This window comes from Tupaia chinensis, unplaced genomic scaffold (assembly GCF_000334495.1).
Source record: "Tupaia chinensis unplaced genomic scaffold, TupChi_1.0 Scaffold000012_1, whole genome shotgun sequence".
NCBI classification, from domain to species: domain Eukaryota; kingdom Metazoa; phylum Chordata; class Mammalia; order Scandentia; family Tupaiidae; genus Tupaia; species Tupaia belangeri.
This window is the reverse complement of record NW_006159442.1, coordinates 868,079-888,225: the sequence shown is the minus strand read 5'-3', so window position 1 is coordinate 888,225 and position 20,147 is coordinate 868,079. Positions and strand designations below refer to the sequence as shown.

At 35.7% G+C, this 20,147-nt stretch overlaps 1 protein-coding gene across 5 annotated transcripts in view; it reads right to left on the bottom strand.

The window, feature by feature from the left end:
* The window catches only part of WDR7 (WD repeat domain 7), a 409,927-nt gene that overhangs the window by 255,885 nt on the left and 133,895 nt on the right, over nt 1-20,147 (bottom strand). For 4 of the 5 annotated variants that reach the window (XM_006139909.3, XM_006139908.3, XM_027767915.1 and 1 more), the window contains 3 exons: nt 19,827-19,925; nt 16,988-17,106; nt 13,816-13,939 (listed from right to left, as the gene is read on the bottom strand). In XM_006139909.3, coding sequence (XP_006139971.1) covers nt 13,816-13,939; nt 16,988-17,106; nt 19,827-19,925 — 342 coding nt within the window. The remainder of the gene's footprint in view (nt 1-13,815; nt 13,940-16,987; nt 17,107-19,826; nt 19,926-20,147) is intronic. The other variant, XM_027767949.1, reaches the window with a different exon arrangement.

Genomic DNA, 20,147 nt, shown 5'->3' with positions numbered 1-20,147 from the left:
CATTTGATACAAAGTGGATGATTATGTAAATCTTAATGCGAAGCAAAGCAAGTCAGATTATATGGAAGACAGACTTTGTATGTCCCCACTCAGTATATACTGATTGTGCTCTATGTTCTTTCTCCCTCTCTCTCTGTCTCTCTCTAGTCAAATAAAAAATAATAGTAATAATAAATAAAATTAAAATAATTTTTAAAAAAAGAAAATGAGAGGAAACATCTGCAAATCACATATCCAATAAGAAGTTAATATAGAGAATATATATAAAATGTTCCTACAACTCAATAATAACGATGAATTTTTAAATGGGACGTGACTTAGACATGTCTCTAAAGAAGATACATAATGGCCAACAAGCATAAGATGATACTTAGCATCACTTGTAATTAAGGAGAAGTAAATCAAAGACAGGATTAGATATTACTTCACATATATTAAGATGATTGCTATTGGGGGTGGCAGGTGGTGTGGTGGTTAAGGGTGCTGGATTCCCACATGGCCAACTGCTATTCGAGTCCCAGACTTGGTGGCTTTGCTTTCGCACTTTCCCCCTCTCTCTTTCTCTCTCTCTTACTCTGTCCCCCTCTGGTCAAATTAAAATAAATAAATTAAATAAATAAAGTTCCATAAAGTAATTCTTTAGAAAATATTTTAAAGATGGCTGCTATTAATAAAACAAACAAAAATATCTTCAATATTGAGGAAATCCTTGGGCACTCTTAGTGAAAATGTAAGATGGTGTAGCTGTTATGAAAATCAGTACACTGGTTCCCCCAAAAAATTAAAAATAGGATTATCATATGAGTCTGCAAAATTCACTTCTGAATATATACTCAAGAGAACTAAATGCAGGGTCTTTTAAGAGATATTTGTACAGCAAAGTTCACAGTAGCAATGTTCACGATAGTCAAAAGGTCTAAGGCAACCACATGTTCACTGATAGATGAATGTATAAGCAAAATGTGGTACATGTGTACACATCCATACAATGAAATATTATTCACCCTTAAAAGGAAGAAAATTCTGACACATGCTACAACTTGGATAAAATTTGAAGACGTTATCTTAAATAAACAAACTAGAACTACTGTATGATTTCACTTATGTAATGAATCAAGAGTGGTCAAACTCACAAAAACGATTAATAATCTGGTGATTGCCAAGCACAAGAGAAGGGAAGTAGGGGACAGAGTCTGTTAAATGGGTGTGGTTCAGTTTTGTGGTGCAAATGTTCTGGAGTCAGGTGCACAACATGATTATATTTAACACTACTGAATTGTGCACTTAGAAATGGTTAAGATGGTAAAGTTTATGCTACTTGTATTTTACCATGATTAAAAATATTTACAAAAGGGGATGGGAAGGAGATGACTCTCAATGTAAAAACAAACAAACAAACAAACAAAAACTCCCATAATGAGAAAAAGGAAATGGAGTAAAGAACACCAGGAAGGACAGAAACTTCTCTGAATATGATGCATTTCATTATTTGAATTATGAAACAGACACCCTATGACAACAACAACAAAAAAATCCTTTTCCACTAAAAGCACTAAGGTCCTAGCCACTTGACTCAAATCTGAGTCAGAAAATGCATAAAATATCTTATCAGCAAGTAAACTATGAAAGACTACCAGGATTTGGGAGTTAACTAAATGGGCTTCCATTGATAAAAGGTGAGGACATTTGAACAATGATAAGAATTACTACAATAGGTCAAAACCTAAGTATGTTTAATCCATGAATTCATACAAATCGATAAATTAAAAAATAAACTTTTTTTTAATCACCATGACTCATTGTTCTGTTCTTCCTGAAGTGTTTACAACCCAGTGCAGTATACCTGACCAGAGTAACATTCTCAGAGAACTATAATGCATTGCTCAACAACAGGGATACATTTCTGAGATACACCAGAACATTTCACCACTGTGTGAACATTACAAACTTACATGGTATAGCCTACTACACATTTAGGCCATGTGGTATACTACATGTTCCTTATGAGACTACATGTTTTATATGAGATCCATCATTGACTCAAACCTTAATATGTGCCATATGACTCTTATGCTAGCTAACAAATGAAGATAGTATGTTAGAATTTAGTTGCCACTCTAGTGAAAAGAAAAGAAATTATTATTGCAATACAAACTCCTAATTTATCCCACAAACAATCATGTGGAAATGGAGGAGCAAGGGCTGAGATAAACAGATGCTGGATCGATTGACTGATTGACAGATAGGAATCCTAGAGATGAAAAGAAATGGAAGAGATTTATCAACCAACTGTAACATACAGACTTACTTGAATCCTAAATTGAATAACAGATTATAAAAAAAAAATTATGAGACTTATTAGGGAAATATAAACACTGACTGAGTTATAGAACAACATTAAGAAATTAGTTTGAGGGGCCAGCAGGTGGTGTGATAGATAAGGGCGCTGGATTCCCACATGGCCAACCATGGATCGAGTCCTGGACCTGGTGGCTTGCTTTCTTACTTTCTCTCTCTCTCTCTTTCTCTCTCCTCTCTCTCTCTCCTCAAATAAAGAAAAAAATAACAATAACAAATGGAAATAAATAATTCTTTAAAAACAAAAGAAATTAGTTTGAATTGTTTTAGCATCTTAATAGAATGCAAGTTCTTTTAAAAGAGTACTTATCTTTTAAGATACAGACTAAGATAGTTATTGATAAGTGATACTGTGTTAGAGAATTCTAGCCCTAAGAATCCATTCACTTCATAAAGAAGAGCCTTGGGATGTTCTTGGAACCCTGCTTACTCCTAAAAATAGGTGACATTGGGTCCAGCACATGGCATAATGGTTAGGTCACTGGACTCCCATGTAGTCAACTGTGGTTCGAGTACCAGAACAGGTGGCTTAAAACTACGCCAGGCATATGTGCGTGCATGCCCACAACACCAAGAGGAGAATGGAGAGAAGGGTTTGTGGCATGGCCATCCCTCCTAGGGGATGATTTCTTGCTTTCTGTGTCTCTGTCTCTCCAGTGAGTGCATGTACCTTATAGCGAAAATCTCTCTTAAAAAAAAAAAAAAGTAGGTGATATCTGAGATTATGTGGTCACTTTTAACTTTAAATATTTTATGAAAAGCATCATGACCCTTCAGATTAAGGCTATAAATGTCCAAACCACTTATCATCCAGAATCGAAAGATGCATTTCTAGTTTAGTTTCTCTGAGTTGATATTGTTTTGAAGACTGACCCTACCTTCAAAGAAAAAGAAAGAAATAAAAACAAAAGCTGAGCAAGACATGCTAGTCACCCTCTAGCAGGAAATAAAGAAAAGGCCTTCTTTATTTCATGCCTGAAATAGAAAACTATCTCAAAAATAAGCTAATTTACATCTTTGTAGCCACGAGCTACATCAGAACTTGTCTGATAATGTTTAATTATTAGAAGGATGTAATTTAAGTGTATTTTTTAAATCAGTTTTTTATTCATGTAATAAGAAACATTCCTTTTATTCCACTCACATTCCTCAAACCTGGATGTTCTTTAACCCAAGTACATATTTCACATATAGGTCTCATCTTTTCCTTGTTAAACATAAAGTCCCTTCATAAGATTACATAAAGAACTACGATTATAGTACTCACATTGACTATGGAAACAATTTTTAAAAACAACAAACAATAATTTAGGTGGTTGTGATTGTTTTTATCTCTACATCAGGCAAAGAAAATCTTATCAACTGAGGAGTAAGTTTCACAGAACAAACAAAAAATATGTACAGAAAAATTAGAAAAATACTAAGTACTGTTACAGATGACTGGATTGGCATTTAACAGGCTGAAAGAAACCAGATCAATCTCAATCTTGCTGGGGTCAGTTCGGGTGCTCAAACAAATAAAACAGATTCTGTTCTTTATGTTTGTGGACTAGAGGTACTAAAATATTAACCAAGTCTGCAAATGTCATGCACAATGAAACCATTTATAAATATTAAAACACATTTAAAATATAAATTTGTATCAAAGTCTGGTTAGTAAAAATAAATTATGGATATAATAAATCATTAGGCCAGTATCACTAAAAAAATACAAAAATACAATATTTCCAAATTAGCAAGAGAGAGAGAGAGATGGATTAGGCAAGGATATTTGGTGTGTAATTTGATCATTTTAATCCCAGATTTTAAAATAATAACAGGACAAAATTGATCATTAGCTATTATAATCAATACATGACAGGTAAAAGAGGTTGATACAATTTTCTTATAGTAATTTTAAGTTGCTATTGTTTTTCCAAACCATAAAATCTATCCTGTCACATGCAGATTACAACAAAGCTTCACACTAAAATATTAAAGCAAAACAAATACATATATATCTAATTAACATAAAGAGATAGGAAAATTAGAAATAAGGCAATTAAATTGCAAATGTCTCACAATTGGATTTGTGTATGTATACTCAGTGTCTAAAGGTTAAAACATCACAAGATTATTATCAACTCAGCTTTTTTCTGTTAAAATAAGTTGCATAGGACTGTGGGTATTTGTATGAAATAATCTGTACTAGAATAAAGAAAATTTATACTTAAAAGTTTATGAGATACTTTCCTATTATAAAGATGTTTTCCTGTATTCATGTGCAGTGTTTTGTAAAGTACTTTATTTCCATTAGCATTATAAATTTTTGTTCTTCAGCAAATCAGCAAGAGAATAATGGCACAAATCAATATCATACTCTTCATAGCAAAGAATATTGGGTCATTTATTAAAGCAAAGGCCACTGGAACTTCAGCTAAAGGTCTATCAGGCATTTCCATTGAAACACCATTTTTTAAAAGAATGTGTCACAGGTTGAATGAGTGTTTTTCTTTTATAAAAAAAATCTTCAAAGGCTGGAACAGCTTCAACTTCTTAAAACAGATAGGAAGTTTACAAACACCTCCATGAAAGTCAGTTGTGCCTCCTAGAGGCCTTGCTACTAACTACAGCTCCAGGAGAGGGACACATTTTTGCATGGAAGGAATGGAAATAGGTAGAGAAAAGGGGAATGAGGAAATAACTAAAATTATTTCAGACTCTTTCAGCCCCATCAGCTTTGCCACAGGGGTCAGAGAATTACCAGTGTCCCCCTAAGAGGGATGAAATGGAGAGACAGGCAAAGACTTCCACATTCACTGGAATCCCCCCATTTGCTCACTGTTATACAAGGAACGAGTGACTGAATTTCCTTATGCTTCACTCTTTGCTTCGTTACCCACAATGGCAAACTGTCATGGGGCTCCTATTGGTAACCTGAAAGCAGACTGCTGGCTCTACTGCTACAGTACCTCTTACATAGAAGAGTTTCCTAGCAGCATGAAGTTGCTTAATGCTGTGGAGTTCGAAATCCACAGCACTACTGGACAACAGAGCAGTTTTTTTCTGCTTATTACTTAGAAGGAAAGCCTAAATTACCAATCCACCCAGTAGGACTTTCATTCTCAATTTGTTACTTTACTACTCTAATTTCTATGACTTATTAGAGAGATATAAGGAAAATCAGAAAAATAGTAAATATTATCTCAAAGACCTTAATATACATGGACGGGATTTTCTTTAGATAGCTGTGACCAATTAAGAAGAAATTTCATTGTTATTCCATTAGGTTAGTGGCCAACTATAGATAAGTAGAACACTTTAATGTTGTTAAATACATGATCAGTCTAGAGCGCTTAAAATTAAGCTCAATAGCTCTGACACTCTGGAAGAAAAAAGAGGAACAAATCCCGTAGGTCCCAATGAAGCACTACAAACAGATACAATACAGACACCGTGTGCTTTGCATAATACAGCCTTAAGACAACCCTTTCTGCCTCGCATTATAAAAATTTGCCCAGAAGTAGTTTTTATCTCTATCATTCAGTCCTGCTTTAATGCTTTTCCTTTCCAATCACAATGCACTACCCTTTCCAACCGGCTTTGTGAGCACTGGAAGACAACTAGGAAGGATATCTCTGAGGAAACCTTAATCTTTCATTTCATCTAATTAACAAAACCAGTATTACCAACGGGGTACCTTAGAATTATGTAATATTCAAGAGCAACCAAAGGTTCTTCCTTTCTCTCCCCAATTTTAATTAGAATATTCTTGCTCCACAAGAAAGAGACACCCAAAATGCCACAAAAGACCTGAGAAAGTGTCAAGTGAGCAGAAAGTGAGGAGGCACCACAAAGTGCTTTCAGTAAAGCTGATGTATTTTTTTCATCAGAGAGCCTTTATGCTTAATTTACTCTCATATATTAACTCAGATAAGTTTGGTTACCTGGCTTCCATACTCCCACAATCCTGGAAACTGCAAATTAAAAACCAGGGCCAAAGTTACTGGAAGTGAGACAAAATAGCCCATAACACTACAAGTTGGTGGTAATTACTAGAAAATAAAAAGAGGAAGAAGGAAAAATTACCAAAAAAAAAAATACAATATAAAATGCAAAAAGCATTCTGAGGACATCTTCATTCAGATAAAGGGGTACCCTCCCTTTAAGTAATCTTACAACATAGGCCAAAACAGTGACTCTAGTTACTAAGCTATTTAGAAAGCCAGAGGCTTTTTGCAATATTTCAAGGACAGCAAAAAAGGATAAACTTTTAAAAATAATTTAAACATTTAGTGACTTAAAAACCCTCTGTTATTCAGAAGCCCTCCCTAAAAATGATTAGAGTTCCAAATAACTTCCTTATTTTTTAAAAAAATAAGGAAGGAATCCTGTGCAGTTTAAGGCCTTTCAGAGTAGGGGAATAGACACTTATATTTATCAAACCCACTCTCTATGCTTTTCCCCATCCTCTTCCCACCAACAAACCCTGAAAATATCTGGCTACAAAGAATACACTAGTATCTAAGTTATTTTTACCAGCTACCTCTGTAACATACAGTTCCATCTTACCTTCTTGTGTATTGTTGGTCCATCCACATTTGTGCTGAGTGACACTACTTAATAATCATCAGAAAAGTGACTTCAATTCCAGGTTAAAATAGGTACTACAGTGTCCTTCTTGTATATTGTTGGTCCAACCACATTTGTGCTCTGAGTGACACTACTTAATAATCATCAGAAAAGTGACTTCAATTCCAGGTTAAAATAGGTACTACAGTGTGGCTTGTTGAAAAGTCAAACCCAAAACATTTTACTAGGAGTGTCTTTCACTGAACAAAGAAATCCTATTCTGTTTCCAAGGGGAATAAAAAGATGAGCCTAACCCTGGTAACCTTAACACAAAAGGAAGCTAAAAGGCAGGGACTCAATAAGAACAAAGGATTGTGCTTTCTGATGACATCAATACGTATTAAACACGATGTGTTACACATCCTTCTATCAATACCTGAAATGATAAATTTGCAAATTAATACTACTTTGGCTGTAACTGCATAAAATTAGAGCAGTACTCTCTCTGGAAGAGATTTTGATTTACAAAATGGTAGTGACATTTACGTGTTTAATGTTTCTGAAACTGAGAGAGGAGATGAGCCACCATGAGCAAGCAGAATACAATGTACGAGAAATAATTACGTGTGTGACCTAATGCCCTGTAAGGTCACCGTGCAGCGCAGGCCAGAGGAAATCAGGAACCATCAGCATTTACCTCAGGGTAGTCACTGATGGCAGAGAAGGGCAAGCGTGGGTGTATTTCATAAACTAGCAAGTGCTTGACCTCATAAAAAAGCCAATCATCAAAATGTGGCATACAGAATGTCACAAGTAAGAAATATATAAAATTAGGTTCTGCAAAACAGATTCAAAATTAACCTGAGACAACTTATAACATTTATCTCCATCTGAACTATAATGCATGAATATTTAAAAAAATAACATTAATCCCCATTTAGTAAACATAATCAATAAAACTGTTTAAAAGTGTTTGGGAACATGATAGTGATTGTACAGGCTCAGCCACTGTAATGCAGACATTAGAGCACCACTCGGCAATCCTGAAGCCAACATGGAAGACCACCATTAAGATCCCAGGTTGGAGACTAGCAGATGGCATAATGATAATGTCGCTGGACTCCCATGTAGTCAGTTATGGCTCAAGTCCCAGAGCCAGTGGCTTAAACTCACACCGGGTATGTGTGTGTGCATGCCCAAGATCCTGAGAGGAGAATGAAGGAGAAGGGACTGTGGCTTGGTCATCTGCCCTAGGGGTGATTTTTCACTGTCTCTCTGTCTCTGTTTCTTTCTGGTGAGCACACATGCCCTATAGCAAAAATCTCCCCCTCCCCCCCCAAAAAAATTCCCAGGTCGAACTCACATGGAAGAACACTCTTCAGATCCTGGGTCAACATGAAATACACTGAGAGCATGTGCACACGCACATGCACACACACCTCTGAGCCAACTGGCTGGAAAGATGGAAGAGGTAGAAACAGCAGAATGATGGGACCAGCAGTTAGCATAATGGCTATGTCGCTGGACTGCCATGTAGTCGACCGCGGTTCACGTCCCAGACCAGGTGGCTAAAAACTCGCACCGAGCGCATGTGCGTGCATGCCCAAGATCCTGAGAGGAGAATGGAGGAGAAGGGATTGCGGTGTGGCCATACCCCCTGGGGGGTGATTTCTCGCTTTCTATCTCTCTGTCTCTGTCTGTCTGTCTGGCGAGCGCACGCCCCTATAGCAAAAACCTCTCCAAAAAAAAAAAGAAACAGCAGAATGATGAGACCAAGTCAAGGATGCCTGTTTCTCTCTCTTATGTAAGAAATACAATACTAAAAGAATTACTGCATACATTTATACATGCTAAAAAATGACCCAAAAAATTAACAATATTTATATAAGTCAGTATGACAAGAGGATTTGTAGTATTTATAATGTGAGTCCAATTTCCATTAGCATAGGAATAAAGTGCACTTACTTTCCTCAAAAGTCTTATCAGGAAGTAGGCATCATGGGTTTAAATTTGCAGAGGATAAAATAAAGTGTCCTGAATGGTTCAAGGACAGAGCTGCATTACCAGAAACACAATTCTCGTACTGTTCAATTAGGACTTGGTTTCATGAAACTGTGAGCTGGCTTTTCAGTTATGGAGGACTATTTCTCCTTCTCCTTCCCCAGTGATCTCTAGTCTCATGCCAGAAACCTTGAGTGATCCAGATTAAAGTGAATTCTAAGGCAATGGAACTAAATACAAATCAGAGAAAACTAGTACAGGATAGAAAGGGGGATAGCCGCCAGCATTCGCTGCTTGTATTATTCACTGTGCTGGACGTTTTACAAAAAATTTCTCATTTACTTCTTGGAGGTCCTAAGAGAAGCATCTGGCTCTGGCCCATTGCTTTCCTTAGGTTTTCAGACAAACCTGCAAAAGGGCTTTTTACTGCCTATTGTACCTAAGTAAAACACAGAGATCCCAGTCAATATGACCAGTTAACTTGAGTTGTCATCTGTCCCAGCTCAGCGATCAACTGTGATTTCAGAGAAAGTTACTTCCCACATTAAACTTCTGAAAACAGATCTCTAAGATAAAGAGTTATCACAACCCATCAGCCCACTATGACATTCTGCGCTTCAGGAAAAGGCACTGTCTAAATTTCAGACAAATATTTAATAAAGGGTCTCTTACACAAAGCCCAGTCCTAATGTTAGGAGCTGCCAATATTACTTAGGCAATTACTGAATATTTTTAAATGCTTAAAATGATTAGAAAGATTCCTATGCTAAATTTCTAAGACAACGTTTTACAGTGTAACTTGCCGCACTGATCTCCTCAAGCATTAATGACAATGGTAGAGGCGATTTCACTACAAGCACGTGGATGGCAGGTGTGAGCTGTCCACCAGCTGGCGCCATAACCTTTTGATCCCTCTGGACAGCAAATCTGTTCAACAGCCCTATGTGGTCATTCCTCATTTGCTGTATGCTTTCTTCTCCTTTCATACATTCAGAACCCCTACTCCTTTAGCTTGACGTCTTTTTATTAAAATAGAAAGCTCCCAGTAAAGCAAACTAAAACTAATTTTACACTCAATGTAAAAGTCCCAGAAACAATTAATACATTAGATCAAGAGTAGTGTGTGATGTTTTGTTTACATGTAAAATGCATGTTTGTTTATTCTTTCACTTAAAAAAAATGAGTCAGAGGATTAAGATTTTAAGTAAACCGGCATTTAGTTAATTATGGAGTACTCTAAGTTACTATAATGAAATACGAATGATTTAATCACACAAAGAGAAATACTTAAATTTTACCCAAGAACAATCTAATTTATAATTAAACAATGATGAAAACTATCAAAAAGTAGTCTAACAGTTACTTTTTCTGCTTAATTTTGATGTTGATATAAACCTAATATGGCTGGAAAGGACACTATCTGAAATCAGCATTAGTTCAATCAAACATCTACTCATTCTTCTACCTCAATCCACATCATCATTTAAGATCTAAGGATTCTAGAGCAAGCAGGAAAGACTAAATACATTAACATTTAAGAAAATGAGTTTTGGAGCCTGACAGTTGCTTAATAACTAAGGACCTTCAGAAAGTTCTTGATTTTGGGGCCAGCAGGTGGCATGATGAAAGGTGCTGGACGCCCACATAGCTGACTACAGTTTGAGTCCTGGACACAGCAGCTTGAAAATCACACTAGTCATGTGTGCATGTGTGTCCAAAGTCCCAGAGGAGAATGGCGGAGAAGGGATTGGAGTGTGGCTATCCTGCCAGGGAATGATTTTTTATTTTTCCTCTCATTCTCTCTCTCTATCTCTCTTTGGCAAGTGCACACACCCTAAGGCAAAAATCTTAAGCAAAAAAAAGTTCTTTAATTCTAAAAGAAAACAAAAATGAGGATAGAATAGTGTATGGTAAAAGTAGTATGTATTTTACTGGGTTATTTTAATGGTTAAATGAAACAACACAGACCAGACATTTAGCTAAAGCCCAATACAGATATAATGTCTAATTAACGGTAGAAATTATCACTATTTTATTTATACCTTCATCCTCTCTGGAATCACTAACAAACCTTTTGCCTAGAATCATTTGCATTTTTATCATTGCTTTAGGAAGTAACTTGTGGTTATATTATGTCTTTATCTTGTAGCTAACTCATTCTCTTTTTTTCCAGCAACAAAATAAAATAGTGTTCACTACAATTGCTAATGGTGCCTCTCTTCACAAATTGACCATTATACAATCCTGCACTAATCTTGCGGATTTTTCCTAGGCCTTCATAAGAATCAGTCTTCGAGGTTTAGAAATTTTCTTTTACTCTACCCTATGTACCTACAGGTGTGGGTCCCCTTTGCCCTTCTGTAATACTTAGCATTCCCAGCTATTTTTCCTACTCTAATGTACTCCCTTTACATACTGTACAGAAGTCCACTCTGAACACAGATGTCTTGAAAATGTTTCTCAATATTTCCTATTAGATTTTTCTTTTAAAAGGAATTTCTAGTGATTTGCTACTGTCGAATTTTACTTTCAACCAACTCTACAGTACTAAACTCACAGTATGCCCTTTACTTTGGAGATCTTTTAGTCAATAAGGTTTATGATGATCTGAATTGTTTAATTTTGTTTTATGGAATATTATGCAATGAATGATCATAAATTATGACCAGAAATGCTGCTCCAGACTATTTATTCAAATAATCAAAAGCAGAGCTTTTTTGGTCCTAATCTTATTTAACAGTGTTCTTTTACATTATGGAAATTTATATTTAAAATACTTTTTAAAGATTTTTGAGCCTAATGTCTTACAGAGACTCCATATATCTGGAGACCTTGTTTCTTTTCAACTTAATTTCCTTTTATTAAAATGGAAAAATTCCCAGGAAGCAAATGAAAATATTTACTGAATAAATATTATATTACTCAAAAAGATAAGGATTTTAGAGTTTTTAATGTGTGATGTTTGGTTATATATGAAATATAGATTTGAATTTTAATGTATTATAAAGTATTTATCTAACAAATTCAAAGTACTTACTATAAACTAGGTCCTGTTCTATGCACATAACAAAACTTAACTCATTTCACATTCATAACAACTCTATAAAGTAGTATTATGATCGTTATTTAATCTGTGAACAAAACTGAAGCAAGAAAGCGAGACCGGGACCAGCATTTGGCGTAATGGCTATGTTGCTGGACTCCCATGTAGTTGACTGCGGTTCAAGTCTCAGACCGGGTGGCTTAAACTCATACCAGGTGTGTGTGCATGCATGCCCAAGATCCCAAGAGGAAATGGAGAAGGACTTGTGCCTGGCGTGACTTCTCACTTTCTGTCTCTCTGTCTCTCTCTGTCTTTCTGCACACACCCTATAGTAAAAACCTTTCCAAAAAAAAGAAAGTGGGAAGCGGGACCAGCAGATGGCATAATGGTTACGTCGCTGGATGTACACATAGTTGACAATGGGTTGAGTTCCAGACCCAGTGGCTAAAAACTCATGCTGGTGCATGCTTCCCCCAGGAGGAGAAGGAATTGCAACATGGCCATCCCCACTGGGGGGTGATTTCTCATTTTCTGTCTCTCTGTTTCTCTGGTGAGTGCACAAACATGCCCTATAACAAAAATCTCTCTTAGAAAAAAAAAGTTTACGTGAAGTGTCCAAGGTCACACGCCTAACTATATACATCCACTATGGTTACTACTGGCACACATGTTGTTTGAGTTAGACCAGTTATAACAGTAATAACCCTTTCTGAATTTTGAGTTTTCTTTCTTGTATAATTGTATATTTATCTTGATAAGTGGAAAGAGCATGAAGGAACTTTAAAAAGTTTGAGAAAATAAAATTAAAAGTCTAAGTTTATTTGGTGCCAGAAAAAGTTTAAATTTCATTCATAGCTTTTACATAAGCATAATATATACTGTCCATGAGTTTTTTGAGGACCCTTCATATTTTGTTGCCAAGAATAAATGGTATTGGCAAAAGATAATTTAATGTGAATGTAGGCCTAGTGTTCATGGTAAAAACACCTTTTACAAGTTAAGAGACCTTTATCTTAAAAAAGGTAAAAGTAATTTATCTTATCAATATAATCTGTGAAAATATGAATTTTCTCCAATGCACATTTGACCCAGCAATATGATTACAAAGGCTTTATTATGGAAAAAAAATTAATTTCAACATTTCCCCAATCCATTCAAGTTATACTTTGGAAAAATCCATCAGTAAAAATCCTTGCTAATTTTCTCTTTTTCAATAGCATCCTGATCTAACTCTACTAGATCTTTGTTTTATCGTTATTATCATCTTTTAGTTTGCTACACGATGCATGTGATCATTGGAGAGAGAGAGAAAGAAAGTAGAAAATCACTCCCTCGTCTTGTGATTTTGGGCATATGCATCCAGTATGTTTTTCAAGCCACCAGGTCTGGGGCTGGAACTGTTTAGTCAGCCATGTAGGGATCCAGCTGCCTTAACCTCTACACCATTGTTGGCCCCAGATCTTTGTTTTTAAGGGTTCACAATTCTGACATCAATTTGGAAGGGATGTGTCTTGTATTTGTGCCTTCATATCACCAGACCAATATAAAATAAGTTGGTACCATAATAACGTGATAGGCACAGGCAGATGCTAGTGATAATATTAAGTAGGATTTTTCATTGAAAGTTCATTTTATAAGGGGGCCAGTTCATCAGTGAATATTTTGAAATTATACAACTTTTTTTTTAACATACTCTAAACTGTGCAGATTGGAAAAACAAAAAGAGTAGAATTTAAAGACTTTTTCTTTCACTTTAAGGTAAATGACTCACTTTATGTATGGGTAGTAGTATGCATATTTGTGAGTTAGTACTTTTCCTACATGTGTCTGCAAAAGTCTGTGGAAAAGCATGGAACTCTTACGTGATATGACATGGTCCATGTACTGAGGTAAATAAGGAGCCCAGGCATCTATGGCTTCCTTCCGGCCTGCCTGCTCAATTCTTCTCAGCTCTGCTAGAAGGAGGGCTTGTGCAGCTTCTCTTACCTAAGGGCACAGAATCGGGTGTAGAAAGAGAATGAAGATTAATTCATGAGGTGGATATATGCTAGAAAGTTAATAATACAATAAAACTAGATGATGAAAGCTACTAAACAAATAAGTAGTTAAAGTGGAATAAATGAAATATTAGCAAATCAAAGAAATCTTAATGACTGCATTGAAAAATATTTTAACACTAATGGAAAAAACAATTAAATGTAAGAACATTTAATTGGCTTTGAATTTATAACATTGTTTTCAAAAATATTCTTCCACCTTGGCGTGAGTTTAAGCCACCAGGTCTAGGACTCGAACCACAGTCGGCTACATGTGAGTACAACGACATAGCCATTATGCCAACTGCTACTCCTGATTCTTCCATTTTAATATAGCATTTTTAATCTTAAGATTTCCAGGGAACCAGCAGTTAGCGTAATGGCTATGTCGCTGGACTCCCACGTAGTCGACCACGGTTCATGTCCCGGACCCGGTGGCTTAAAACTCACGCCGGGCGCGTGTGCGTGCGTGCCCAAGATCCCGAGAGGAAAATGGAGGAGAAGGGATTGCGGCGTGACCATCCCCCCTGGGGGGTGATTTCTCGCTTTCTGTCTCTATGTCTCTGTCTGTCTGGCGAGCGCACGCGCCCTACAGTGAAAATCTCTACAAAAAAAAAAAAAAAGATTTCCATATAAGTATTAATGTTAAAAGTCACTGTTAGAAACTGTTAAATTTATTTTCTTTTAGTCAAAGAAATTTAATCTTATCTAGTAAATTATATTATAAATGCTAAATAGGCACTGTTTGTACAAATAGGTTTGAATACACATAATTCATGCATACCTAAAACATGCTTAAATGATTGTTTCCAACAATGAGGAAAATATGATTCTGTGTAGTGACATAATCTCCTTTAGTTTGGTAAAGAAAATAATTTATCAAAATCGTATCAATTTTTCTTTCAATGTGGTATACAACTTTTATTTTACATTTTTGTTTTGCTTTGTTAAAAATACCACTGGCAATTGGTCAAAGAAGTGCTAACCATTATTTGTGATGTACCAATCAATTTATTAACTACTGAGTCATTGGAAAAGCCATGACACGTTTTTGCATATGAAAACATAAAAAAAAAAAAAACACGCCATGACTTTTCCAATGACCCAGTATTTCTAATTAAAAACATGGCAGCATCTGAATAAGAGTTCAAGTAAAAAAGCTGTTTTTAAACATATAGTTGATTTTTGTTTTCCTTTATAGGAGAAACAGAGAGAAACAAAGATGAAAACATAAAAAAAAAAAAACACGCCATGACTTTTCCAATGACCCAGTATTTCTAATTAAAAACATGGCAGCATCTGAATAAGAGTTCAAGTAAAAAAGCTGTTTTTAAACATATAGTTGATTTTTGTTTTCCTTTATAGGAGAAACAGAGAGAAACAAAGATATATACTGATATTTGTTGACAGGGTCTCTTTGCATCATTATCCCCCTGCCGTAGCTTCTTGATTAGCTAGGATTTATAGGCATGCACAACTGTATCTGACATGTTCAGGCTGGCCCAGGGACAGAACCCAGGCCTCCAATGTGGCTTCCAGGCTCCCATGCAGTGGCACAATCTGTAGACCATCACAGCTTGGCCAGTACAGTATCTTCTGAAGTGAATTCAAATCTTCCTAAATGCAAATCCATAAAAGTGTTTGTACGCTGCCATCCTACTTGGAGTTGAAGAAAGGGAGACCAGGAAAGGGGCAAATGTTGTTCATATTTGGAAAATTAAAAGTCCTCAATGATACAAACTACTGCTGCCATGCTGGACAAATACCATTATAAGGAAAATTTCTAGAAAACATTTCTTAGTCCCTGATGATATTAAATTCCAAGTAATACCTAATATAGTAATATCTAATTATTAACACAAAATAATGGCTGCCATTTATTGAGCTCCTACCATGTGTTGGGCTCTGTACCTACTGCTTTACTTGCATTATTGTATTTGATTGTGACAGCAATCCTATGGGGAATATACTATTATCCATACTTTGTATGTGAGCTTCAGAGGGGTTAGGTAAATGGCCCAGGATCACAAAAGTAATCATTGGTCAGACTGATTTTTAAATCCATGTCTTGAGCATGCAGATGATTTAGAGGTTATATCACTGGATTCCCACATGGCCAACCGTGGTTCGAGTCCTGTACCCCAGTGACTGAAACCCACACTGGACATATGAGCATGTGTACCGAAGATCCTGGGAGGAAAGTGGAGAAGGGATTGTGGCATGGCAATCCTCCCCTAGGGAGTGATTTCTCATGTTCCCTCTCAATGTCTCTGTCTCTCTCTCTCTGGTGATTACATGTGCCCTAAGGCAAAAATCTCTACAAAAAAAAAATTAGGCCCACATCTCTTCTAATTCCAAAGACTTCCTCCTTCTGCTATCCAAAGCATCTTTCAATGGACTTTGGCTATTTACTTAGAATTCAATTCACGTGATTATACTGAGTATGCTATTTTTGGGATAGGTGGGTAAATATGTTCATGCATGTGTGTGTGTGACTGCATAATGAACCAAAACCTAAGAAACAGTTTCATAAAGCATATGAAACTTTTTATCAAATAGTCACTGGATTAAAAATAATAATAACTGAGGCTGGCCCAGTGGGTTAAGGCAGCCTTGATCCCACATGGCGACCTCAGTTCAAGTCCCAGACCTGGAGACTTAGGAAACATGCCAGGCGCCTGTGTGTGTGTGCCAAAATCCCCACAAAAGGGAGAGATGGAAGAGAAGGATTGCAATATGACTACTTCCCAACGTGTTTTACCCTCTCCCTCTGTCTCTGGTGAACACACATGCCCCCAAATAATAACAATAATAATAACAAATGAATAAATAAGCTGCAACATTACTAAAACTGAAAAAGAAAAATATGGAAATCATGAATCCATATTTTCTACCACATAATAAATTAGATATATATTAACCATTTTTGTTCCAAACCTACATTTGATCAATGCATTTTTAATATTTTTGCTTTCTATCCTTATCACCTAGACATTACCTCCAGGCATCGATCTTGCCATCTCCGAGCCAGCATCTCTAGAAGGGGAGGCCTAAACTTATCCAATCCCAGCAGGTCTGGCAACATGACGCAATGCATAGCAGCCAACTGACTCCATCCTGTTAAAATGTAACACATTATGACTCCTTTAAACATTTTGGCATTCCCTAAGTCAAAAGTTTTTCATTATGTAAGTATACCAAAAACAAACAAAAAAGATAGATGCACTAAATTGTTACAAATGATTTCAATTTAATATAAGATGTTTTGCGCAAAGAACTATACCAAATGTAGTCCTAAATCATGTATTTGGGATCTTTAAGAACTCTAAATTCTACATAAAATATATCTGCATTCACAAGGAAAATACATTTCTCCAAAGTCCCTCTAAAATGAAACAGGTATTAAGGATAAGAAAGCATAGAAATAAATGCACTAGAGCTGTCCACTTAAAACCAGTGCAGTTAAAAGGGCATTCACACAGATAGCCAAAGATAAGCTCTTGACACTTAAGACATCGCCACCTGCGTGTTGCCACTGTATCAGTCCAACGGATGTGTTTAATCCTGTCAGAGGGCCTTTAGGGAAGGTATTTATTGAGCATTTTGCTTACAAAATGAATCAGATATTTCACAACAGTCACAACAGAAATAAGTAACATCACACTAATTTTGAGAGGAAAAATTAATTTAGACATTCCACAAAATAAAAACCTGACAATCCAAAATTTACAACGTTTTAAACATAATTAACTTTAATGTATGGTAATAAAAGTTACTTTTTCTAAAATTGTAGTTGACAATATGAAACTTGACTATATGAAAAAGGCAAACACTATATCCCTATAATATTTGCAGTAGTATACAGTCTCAATCTTTTCAACCCTATTTTGAAGGTATCTGAAAAACATACACACAATGAATGTCATATTCTTCCCAAATTATGTATGAGACCATTATTAATCTACAATGAGTACAGTCACCTCCTGGGAATAACATTTAAGGACAAATAATCAAAAACAGATTAAAAAAAAAAACACAAAAAAAACTCCACCACCATATTACAAGGTGAGTTATCTATAAACATAGGATAATAAATTAATGTTTTAAAATAATCTAAAACTGTCTAAAATAATGACAAAAAGCCTATCTTACAAGTTAAAATAATCACTGAAATTGTTGAGAGAGAAAAAAAGAACAGATACAAACAAACCACCTATCTAAAGATTCACAGTTTCAATAAGGAAATTCTCACTGGTGATAATAAATGTGTAATTATACTAAGATGATGGGCACACACATTTCAGATGATAATTTATGACAGAGGAATATATATAACTGTGCATGTGTGTATATAGAAATTATTACTTTGTAATTTCTTAAAGTATTTTTATGTTTCATAGATTTATAAAATGTATTTATGAGTTAAGTTTTAATATAATGAGGATTTTGTTTCTTTTTTTTTTTTTTTTTTTGAGAAGTTTTTGCTATAGGGTGCATGCGCTTGCCAAAAAGACCAAGAGACAGAGACAGACAGAAAGTGAGAAATCACCCCCCAGGGGGGATGGCCACGCCATAATCCCTTCTCCTCCATTCTCCTCTTGGGATCTTGGACACACATGCACTCACATGTACCTGGCGTGAGTTTAAGCCACCAAGTCTGGGACTCGAACCACAGTCGACTACATGGGAGTCCAGTGACGTAGCCACTATGCCATCTGCTGGCCCCAATAGTGAGGATTTTCTAAGGTCTGAAGTCTAACAGCTCATTTTTTAATAAATGACTATCTTTCACCATAGCTTAATAAATATAGCCTTAATCATTTTGTCACAGTCTTAATACACAAATCTTACTACAATTCTATAACTAGTAAACCAATCAAGAACTGAAGTTACACTTTTATGTCTCCATGTTTTCTGTCCAAAGGAGTAGTCTTTGCTACATAGGCTCTGTATTTCATAGGTATTGCAACATTTCTTCCATTTGAATGGACTTATGATATTTTACATTTTAGTAAAGAGTAAAAATCATTCTGAGTTTAGATTTTATAAATTTCCTCCTTTTCATATTATACAAACTGGTAAAGATCAAAACCACAGCAATGACAGTGAACAGAACTGAGCTCACACTTCCATTAAATTTCCAGGCAGTATAAATAATCCTACATGAGTCTTGTGGAATAAAGGTTTGTAGACCCCACTCCCATTTTCAGAGCTCCAAAAATACTTTACACGTATGAAACTCCACAAGGAATAAAAAGGCACCTAACCAACCATGTTTTAAAAATTGAACATTAAGGATTTTTACCTCTGCCTGAAATGGAAATAGTAAGGATAATAAACAATTGAATTCCTATCAGTTTATAATCACTACTGCTGATCCTCAATCTGAAGACTTTTCAAATACAAATGTAAATTAAGAGACTCACTTACATAACCTCTAACCAAAGCACACATCTGTATTCATAAAACCAAGTATGTATGTCACAGAGTAATGGTATATATAAAATAAACTCCTTAGTTCTAATCTCAGAGATCATGTGGAGAACACCATTATGAAAACAAATCTGCCTTTTAGCACTAACGTCACATCAAAGATTGTTCTTTTTTAATAGCACTCTAGTTTATAGAAAAACATGGTTCATATCACCCAGAGTGGCATTACATTTTTATAACTGGCGCTTGTCATTGACATTAGCAAAAAAAGTTATAAAATGGGAACTTTGGGCTCTCATATATAACAAAGCAGATGAATGTATAAATCAGGTAAAAAAAAGAACTTGTCTACTAGAATAAAGCTTAGGTTGAAAGAGAGTTGTTAGAAAGTTGAGAGAGAATACCTTCATTTACTAAGAAACAGGTATGTAAAGCAGGAGTGGAAGCGGGGTCAGAGCCAGAGTGATCAGCCTCAGGCCGAACGGAAACGACAGGTGCAGCAACTTGCAGAGGAGAATAGAAGAAATAAAGAGGAGAGAAGTGAGGTACAGCGGTTTCTGGAAAAAAGCTCAGTATTAGTGAAGAATGAAAAACAAAGTTGGCAAAAATATAGAGAACGCAGAACTAAAAAATGATGTTTTAATCAGAAGGGCATGATCATTAAAGATTATAGCGGGGAATAGGCATATTCTATTGAACACCAATTACGATATTGTTCAAATTCC